The following is a 9,314-nucleotide window of genomic DNA, read 5'->3' as shown; positions in this document are numbered from 1 at the left end:
TACAACTATGAAACAAGGGATGATCACCCTGATCCCAAAGCCTGAGAAAGACCATCTGTTGATTGATAACTGGAGACCTATTACATTGTTGAACACAGATTATGAAATATTACCTTTAATTTTTGCCAAACAAATGAGAAAAGACTTGAATGAAATTATTAATGAGACTCAAACGGGCTTTATGACAAACCGTCACATCAGCCGTAACATTAGACTTATTTTAGACTTGTTGGATTACTCAGAGTACGTTGAACCAGGCGCTTTAATTCTCTTTCTTGATTTTTATAAAGCATTCATCACTGTGGAGCATGAATTTTTTTTATTTAAAGCACTTGAAACCTTTGGCTTTGGAAATAACTTTGTTTCTTGTATCAGAATGCTTTATAAAAATCTAAGTAGCTGTGTTATCCGATTTCCAAACGCGACAAACAATCTGTTGATATTACTCGTTAAATCCCACATCCATAGGTCCAAATTCCAGAAAACTAACCCACACTTCACAGCATTCATCAATGAGTGTAAAAGTTACATTGAATCTATTAAAATGAGCAATAATAAGAAGTCTATCCACACATTAAATTTGATTAAAGACTTATTTAAAGATTAAGTTTCTGACCGCCTTTAACCTCTTCAACCTGGACAGATCTGTCTTGTTTTTGTTTAATTTATTCAATGCCTCTTCACTTTTCCTTTTATTTAAGTTCCTTACGATGTACTGTTCAATGCATCCTTTTTGTGATTGGCACGGAGATGTATAAATGCAATGCGCATAACATTCATTAGAATTTATTAAAAAAAAAAAAAAAAAATAACAGGTGATCGTTGCTCCGCCTCTGAATCACACCCGGGGTATTTCTTATAAATGAAAACTTTACCGTGCAGCATTCACGAGAACCAAGCTCAGGTTAAACCCAGTGTCCCCGCCGCCGAAATACTGTGATTTTTTTTTTTTTTTAAGTTAATTTCAGGCAGTCTGAGCACCAGCTGTGATGGACCGCTGGAGGGGCAGAGTGGCGCTCGTGACCGGAGCCTCGGTGGGGATTGGTTCCATCATAACCAAGGAGCTGGTCCGGCAAGGCATGAAGGTGGTGGGCTGTGCCAGGGACATGGAAAAACTTCAGGTTTGTTAACTTCAAACGTGCTTCTCACTGGGGTTGTTAGGGGAAACCAGTTGACATGAGGTCAAATGCAGAAAGCAGCACGAGGCACCAGCAGAGATATCTTTGCACTTTAGAGTTGTACAAGCATTCGAAATTTAACCTTGCAAAGCAGATGGACACGCCCGTTTCCTTGTTTCTCACTGGCCAAAACAAACCCAACAGGTGTGTCAGGTTAATCGAAATTTAGATTAAATGACAATATAGTCTACTGTAACTGTCAAATCGCAGTCTTGCAATGTGTCTTTTACCTTAAATGTTTCAAAATGCCAGTTCAAACATTTTTGAAGCATAGATGTTATACTCGACACAACATGCAAACAGTTCTTCCGGAGTCCAGTTTCTTCTGGAATAGTTTGCAAAAAGTCCTACCTTCAATGATTATGTTTTTCTTATTAAAAATTTTACCAAATATTGTGTTTATGGTAATATAGAATGAATAATTTCCTGTATAGAAATATATAGGATGAGGAACTTTTTTATTTTCTCTGAGATTTATAGTGACTTCTTTATATTATAAAGATATCAGATCATCTCCTATTCATTTATTGAACTTTAAAAGTACCAAAACCAACATGGTACACTAGCAAGACTAATAAAGTAGAGAAATGTCAGTGTTGATTTAAGGTAAAAGTCTGGAAAAAGAAGGTATAGGACTTCCTTTTTAATCAATTATTAATGAAACTTCTCATTATTTTTCATTTGTGTCTACCACAATCACTTAGCATTATCAGACAATTAGAAATAATACTAAAGAGCAGCACAAAACACTGCACAAGGTTGTTACATAACGATGAATAGGAATAGTGGACCTCTTTGTTTATGTTATCATTAGTGTATCATTTGGTTGTAGAAGTAGAGCAAAGTGTGTTGAGGAGTACTTTATTTAGATTTTATGATCCCAATTAAAAAATGTGTCTGGTTGTGCAAAAAGGTTCACGTTGGTTCTTAGCCACCACTTTATTTGGTATACCTGTTCATTAATGCAGATATCTCAATTTACTGCCTATTTCGAATCAAAAGCTCTTCTTCACCCAATGCAGTTTGGGTTTCAAAAAAACACTCGACAGACTCTGCCTGCTGCTATTTTTTAGAAAAGATTAGGACTTATGTAGATCGGGGAAGAGTAGCGGGATAACTGGATAAGAACTCATCTGAGTAACCAACATCAGTGTGTCTGGGTGATTAACATACTATCCCTGTTTAAAGCCATCTCTATGGGAGTGCCTCAGGGGTCCATTCTTGGACCCCTGCTTTTAAGCATCTATATAAATGACCTCCCTAGTGTATGCACTGAAGTCGATGTAATCATGTATGCCGACGACACAGTGATCTTTATCTGTGGGAAAAATGAATTAGAGGTTACTGAGAAACTGACAAAAGAAATGCATAAAGTTGCAAATTGGCTGCAGAGGTCCTGCCTCACCCTAAATATTGATAAAACTATCTCAATGTTTTTCTCAAATAGACGTAAACCCCAACAAATTCCAGAAATTGTAGTAAATGGACAAAAAATTAAAAATGTAAATGAGACTAAATATTCAGGTCTATTACTGGAATCAAATCTTCATTTTAAAAGCCACATTAAAAAATTGGTAATACATTAAAATTTAATCTTAGGAATTACAAACACATTAGAGATTCCTTGTCTACTGAGGCATCAAATACCTATTTAAACACAATGATTGTTCCTTATCTTTTATACTGCATGTCAAGTTGGTCTCAGGCATGTAAAACATCATTAAAACCATTGGAATTTTTGTATAAAAGCTCACTTAAAATTCAAAATAAAAGCCCCTTTTACATCATCATTGTAATATACTTACCAAATATAAAATCTTGAGTTTTGAAAATTTGATCGAATTTAATCAAATTTATTTTGTATTTAAAATAATTCATAACGTAGTTGCCCACCCATTAAAAGATTTTGTTGCACTTGCGTCTGAGAGAGTATCTTGTATTACACGGTCAACAATCAGAGGAGAGTGCAGTGTTCCAAGGTGCAGAACCTCATTTGGACAATCATCATTCTCTTACAGAGCAGTGAGCCTTTGGAACACTCTTCCAAACGATATTATTACATGCACAAATTATAACATGTTTACACGCCTGACCAAGAAGTGGTTACTTTCAAACCTGTACACACTGATGAGCTGTGTGCATGGGTGTGTGAGGGTGTGTGTGCGAGTGTGTGTGTGTGTGTGCATGGCTGTGTGCATGTGGTAATGTGTAGGTGTGTGTGAGAGACAGTGTGGCTCCTTTTTAAATAACATTGTAAGACTGATTGTTTTATGAAACTGAACTGTTCAATCAGTATAAATGCTTTTTTATTTGTGTAAATGTGACATCAACCTGTCCAGGGACTGCAGGTGGAAACAAGCATTTTTGCTAAAACCTTGCACATAACATATTATCATTGTATGTGATTAATGATTTTTGTGCATTGTCCCTGATCAAATAAATAAATTCAATTCAATTCAAATATCAACCAATCACAAGGTTTGCAACCGTTACATTTAGGCGTGTAGTCATGGTCAAGAAAAGGCTATATGAGGCTCATGCAGAGAAGGAGCCTCTAACTAAGCTGATGAACATTTAAGCTCCCATATAAATGCCTATGCTGAATTAAGGTGAAGGTAGGTTATGCAACCAAAGTTGCCATTTTTTTCATATAAAGACAGACATATATTACATACAGAGAGAGAGTGCTTAGTGTGCTCAAAAAGGTAAGAATAGCATTTAACTACATTTTTATTCCATTAATAAGATCTACTTTAACTTATTAAGATCTCAGACTTTTGTTATTCCTTTCTTTATTTTCTGACTTTAAAAAGTGTGAAAAGGGGCTGGGATACTTAAATCTTCTTAGCTTAATCATTTAAGGAGTGGAAAAAAGACATTCTGTATTTTCAGTGTCACAATTTAAAACAATAAAATTGTGCTGCACTGAAATGAAAAGTACTTTCGCTCTCCGAGTGCTTTTCTAGTTTCATTATTTTTCAAGTTATTCCAGTTCCTCCTCCTTTGTTCTCTGGCGCTCTGACGTTTATGTAGATCATGGCTTAGCTTTGAGATCTGACATTACTTTCCAAATGGTTTAGTTCAATGTGCCAAGGGGTTTACATTTTAAAAACTTGTGCTACGGCATAAATAAATAAAATGTATTTTTTATTTCTTTGATAAGGGTGGTTATTATTTAGATCAAAAATAAAATATGATAATCACAGACTAACTTTATAATGGACCATGATATTGCTCACCTCTGTGGTCCCCCCATCTGGCTTGGCCCCACAAAGTTCTCCCCTTTATCCCCCCTTATGCACAGCCTTATTGTTACCACATTGTGTTTATCTTTTAAATAGCTCTTTAATCCTTAAAACTATTTAAATGTACTCTTTAAATGGTTGGGGGGCATATTTATTGAATGACAAAGATTTGAGAATATACTCAAGTTATTGATAATAAAATTTACGGCGCTTCAGTTAATCATCAAACTGGTTTTGTTTTACATCTCTTTGTCCTAATTTCAGAACCTGGCTGCTGAGTGTAAAAGTGCCGGCCACAGCGGCGTTTTTGTGCCCTACAAGTGTGACCTGAGCAAAGAGGAGGAGATTCTGTCCATGTTTTCTGCCATTAAAGCTCAGCACAAAGGTGTGGACGTGTGCATCAACAACGCTGGCCTGGGTCGTCCAGAACCGCTGTTGAGCGGCAAAACAAGCGGCTGGAAGAGCATGCTGGATGTAAAAGGGTCTATTTGAGACATTTTGACCACAGTGGTGCTGAACACCCTGACCCACATTTAAACATATCAAGTAACTTTAACCAATGCTTTCTGATATATTTTCTTACTTTATCTTACAGGTGAATGTTCTCGGACTGTCTATTTGCACACGTGAAGCCTACCAGTCAATGAAAGAAAGAAATGTTGACGATGGGCAAATCATCAACATCAACAGGTACAGTTTTACTCACTTACTGTGAAAAATGTTTGAATATTCAGCTTTTTTTCCTGCTGATTTAATACTTACACAGAAGTAAAAAAAAAAAAACTATCAGTAAAGATCTCATTAGTGTTTTCAAGATGGCGCTCCCCAGAGGGCGACGTTTCAGAGTTTTTCACTAAAGCAGGCAGTGGTCCCACTCATTTTTAAATCCTCCATCATTATACCGGTGCCTAAGAAATCTGACATCTCCACACTGAATGACTTCAGGCGGGTGGCGCTCACCCCAGTGGCCATGAAGTGCCTGGAAAAACTTGTTCTCACACACATTAACCACGTTGTCCCAGATACCATCGACCTGCTGCAGTTTGCCTATTGCCCTAACAGGTCAGTGGATGATGCAGTGTCTGTAGCTCTCCACCATGTCCTGCAACATCTGGACTGAAAGGGAACATATGTCAGGGCTCTTTTCCTAGACTATAGTTCCGCTTTCAACACAATCAGACCTGGCAGGCTGATAGAGAAGCTGTCTGAGCTGGGCATCCCTGCTCCCACCTGTAATTGGATCCTCGATTTCCTGATTGAATGACCACAGGTGGGGAGACTGGGAGGACGTGTCTCTGGCCAGCTCAAACTCAGCACAGGGTCCCCGCAGGGTTGCTGTCTGAGCCCAAAACTCTTTACCCTGTACACTTACAACTGTGTCTCAAAGCATAATAACACCATCATCATCAAATATGCAGATGACACAACGATCCTGGGTCTCATCAGGGAGGGAGATGAGTCAGGGTACAGGAGCACTGTGGAGAACATTGTGGATTATGGAGATGAGAACCATCTAATACTCAACATAGACAAAACAAAGGAAGTAATCATGGAATTCCGGAAGAATCCTCGCCCTCTGCGGCCTTTAGACATCAAAGGGACAAAGGTGGAGCAGGCTGACAGCTACAAGTTCCTGGGCCTGCAGGTAACATCTGGCCTGAGCTGGAAACAGAACACTGCTGCCACTGTGAAAAGAGCCCAGCAGAGGCTCTATTTCATCAGAATGCTCAGGAAAGCTGGGCTGAACCATCACCCTCTTACTCAGGCCTACAGGGGACTTGTGGAGAGCGTTCTCTGCACAGGTATCACTGTGTGGTACAGGAACAGCACACTGGCAGAGAGGAAGGCTCTCCAAAGAGTCATCAAGACTGCAGAGAGGATTATAGGGACACAATTACCATCAATGGAAACAATCTACATACAGCACTGTCAGAAACGTGCAGGAAGGATCATGAAGGACCTGAGCCACCCAGCTAACTCTCCGTTCAAACATAAGCACTGCTCTTACAATCTGAGACACAGGCGAGCAGACAGCATCAGGACTAACACCATACGTTTTCATAACAGTTTCTATCCCACCACAGTGAGACTGATGGCCAGAGTAAAGATAATTAAGTTTTCTATATTGCTCTTCTTTAATGTGCAATATTTAATATTTATTACTAGTGTTAGTTGTATCCCTCACTGCTGCTATTTTTTGAATGTCAAGTTTGATGTGCTGTGTGATGTGATGTTTGATGTGTTGAATGTGTTTATGTCTGAACAGGCAGGTTTCCTGCAAATGCACTTTTAATCTGTTTTTATACTTGAACCCCTGAGAGCCCTGCACAAGAAATCCAATGTGTATGGACTTTAGTGTGTGCACAAATGGCAAATAAATTTCTTGTGTCTTGTCTTGAGATAATCATTTGTATTTAAAGAAATGCTTGCCCATTGAACCTCACTGGCAAGATCAGCCTAATAGCATTAGCTCTCATTTCTGTAGGTAAATGCCTTTTCGGACATGCAAATATATCTTCAAATATTCTTCTGTTTTAGTGTGTGTGGACATCATGTGTATAATTTTGCTGATGCACATTTCTACACCGCCACCAAGTTCGCAGTGACAGCCCTGACTGAGGGTTTGAGACAGGAGCTGCGTGGGGCCAAGACTCACATCAGAGCCGCCGTAAGACTTCAGCGCTGTTTATCTCCATCTAGAAAACACTTAACTCCTCACATTCAGCACTGCTGCACAGAACAGTGAAAATGTCTGAAAACAAGCAGAACCTGAATTATTCTCATCCCTTCACCAGCTCTGTTAAAACATGTTTCTCTCATATCTACAAATAATAAAACAGTTATTTACGTGATCCTTTTCTTTTGCAGTGTATCTCTCCTGGTTTGGTGGAGTCTGAATTTGCTGTGCGCTTATATGATGGGGATGCTGAAAAGGCTGCTGTTTTTTTTGCTAATCTAAAGGTAAATATTATTAACCCTTCATTCCTACAGTATTGACAAAAATAGTAGACATATTAAATCACTGTTAACTTCTATTACAGGCATTGGAAGGCATTGATATTGCAAATGCAGTCACTTACATCCTGAGTGCCCCTCCACATGTGCAGGTGTGTGATTTGTCTCTGAGATATGTTAAATGTGATTCTTCTAAAGACTTTGATGATGAATAATTTTGAAATAAAAAGGTAAAAATTTAAACATTTTAAAGCTCAAATTCTGAGATAGAAGGTCAAAACATGAAATGAAAATTGAGAAATGTTTTAAAAAGGCAAATATATGTAAAGAATGTAAAAATCATGAATTTAGAAGGTCAAAATACGGGATTAAAAAACCAGAGTTAGGAGTTAGAAAGGTCAAAATATGAGGAAAAAAAATTCTAAATGATACATTATAAAAGGTCAAACTTAACGTAAAACTGTGAATCTTAAACGTTAAAAGAGAATAAGAAATGAAAACAAATTATTTCTTTTCCCACATTGCTTACTTTTTATAAAAAAATTTTTTGCTCTTTAATTTTTATAGATTTTTATGACTTAACATGGATATTTATGTCACCAAGGTTACATTTACATTTTTATGCTAGAGGAAATCAGCAGACTGCATACCGGTGGGCCTGTTAAAATGAAAATAGGATATTATCTAGTGGGGAATTTCGAGATTTGGCCCCCAGGCCTTGAGTTTGACTCCCTTGTTCTAAACTGATTTACCACGTTTTTTTTTTTTTTTTAATATTTGAGCTTTTGATTTAAAAAAAAAACGATCAGTGTTTTTTCTCATCATGAGATAACTTTTCTGTTTCTTTTTTTCCAGATTGGAGACATCCTGATTGAACCTGTGGAACAGTCCTTGTAGTATCCCATCACGGCTGACAAACTCTCAGTCTGATTGATTTTTTAGCATCTTAAATTTATCACTAGTTTTCAAATTTGTACTGTAATTCTGTGCCAGCTTTCAGAATAAACAGGCTGATTTGATCATAAATCTGTTGCTCTCAATCATTTTTGTTGTCAGTATTGAATTTGATTATATTGAGGCGGTAAATAGGTGGAGTTAAAGAGTAAATAAATTCTAAAGGATTTCCTTATATGCCTACTCTCCCCTGAACAAGCATGCCTTTAAGAGTGCTTTCAGGGTTGAGGTCTTACTCAAGCATCTTTTGACATTTTTATTCATGGAGCCAGTGATGGAAACCCAGCAGAGTCAAAATGCTTTTTTCAAAATACTTTACCATTATCCAAAACCTAACAGTGGCTCTAGTTCAGTGATTGATCATTTAGTAATCATACTTAGATATAATGCTTAAACTACGTTTTATGGTACAGTATGTGTGTTTATGTATAATGTTGTCTTCCCTTTGTTGGCTAATTGTGGATTGCCATAGTGATGTCAGTAGAAGAAACTAATATGAGTCAGGGAGCTGAACAGATACTTAAACTATCCCTCCTTTTGTTCTTATACAGTACAATATATTCTTAAAGGGATGTGACATGCAGCAGAGGAAGTTTTGAGCAATGAGACATTTTATGAGGTGAAGAGCAAACACAAGTTTACCGTCCTGGAGGAATGCATGAACTATTGCCAAAATGTTTAAATTAAACTACATTTCAAAACTGAATTAGACTTTAGTCAGTTCTGTTAATTTGATGCTTGGTGCTCCAGTCATTTAAATTCATTTTTATTCATTTTAATCTACACACAGCACCTCATCATGAAAACAGACTTGAAAGATTTTTTTAAAAAATGTATGAAAAATAAAAACAGCAATATCACACTGACATGAGTCAGACCCTTTACAAAAACACTTGAAATTTAGCTCAGATGCGTCCCATTTCCCTCAATATCTGAGATGTTTCTACATCTTGACTGGAGTCCACCTGGGGTAATTTAAGTT

At 37.3% G+C, this 9,314-nt stretch overlaps 1 protein-coding gene across 1 annotated transcript; it reads left to right on the top strand.

Moving 5' to 3' along the window:
• The first annotated feature begins 905 nt into the window (after positions 1 to 905).
• On the top strand, positions 906 to 8,367 carry LOC121521242 (dehydrogenase/reductase SDR family member 11-like). Its single transcript, XM_041805064.1, has 7 exons — positions 906 to 1,121; positions 4,688 to 4,897; positions 5,019 to 5,113; positions 6,962 to 7,091; positions 7,292 to 7,384; positions 7,465 to 7,530; positions 8,234 to 8,367. Exons 1-7 carry the CDS (start codon positions 990 to 992, stop codon positions 8,273 to 8,275), a joined length of 768 nt encoding a protein of 255 aa, XP_041660998.1. The 5' UTR covers positions 906 to 989; the 3' UTR covers positions 8,276 to 8,367.
• Positions 8,368 to 9,314: the final 947 nt, after the last annotated feature.

The sequence above is a fragment of the Cheilinus undulatus genome, linkage group 2 (assembly GCF_018320785.1).
Source record: "Cheilinus undulatus linkage group 2, ASM1832078v1, whole genome shotgun sequence".
Classification (NCBI taxonomy): Eukaryota; Metazoa; Chordata; class Actinopteri; order Labriformes; family Labridae; genus Cheilinus; species Cheilinus undulatus.
Note: the sequence above shows the minus strand (reverse complement) of the source record. Positions and strands in the feature narration are given on the sequence as shown.

Bases quoted from the DNA above. Each gene is read 5' to 3' on its own strand.
- LOC121521242 (XM_041805064.1), top strand. From the start codon at position 990: ATGGACCGCTGGAGGGGCAGAGTGGCGCTCGTGACCGGAGCCTCGGTG. The intron at 7,385-7,464 runs GTAAATATTATT...CTTCTATTACAG, and splicing joins TTTTTTTTGCTAATCTAAAG to GCATTGGAAGGCATTGATAT. The intron at 7,531-8,233 runs GTGTGTGATTTG...CTTTTTTTCCAG, and splicing joins GTGCCCCTCCACATGTGCAG to ATTGGAGACATCCTGATTGA.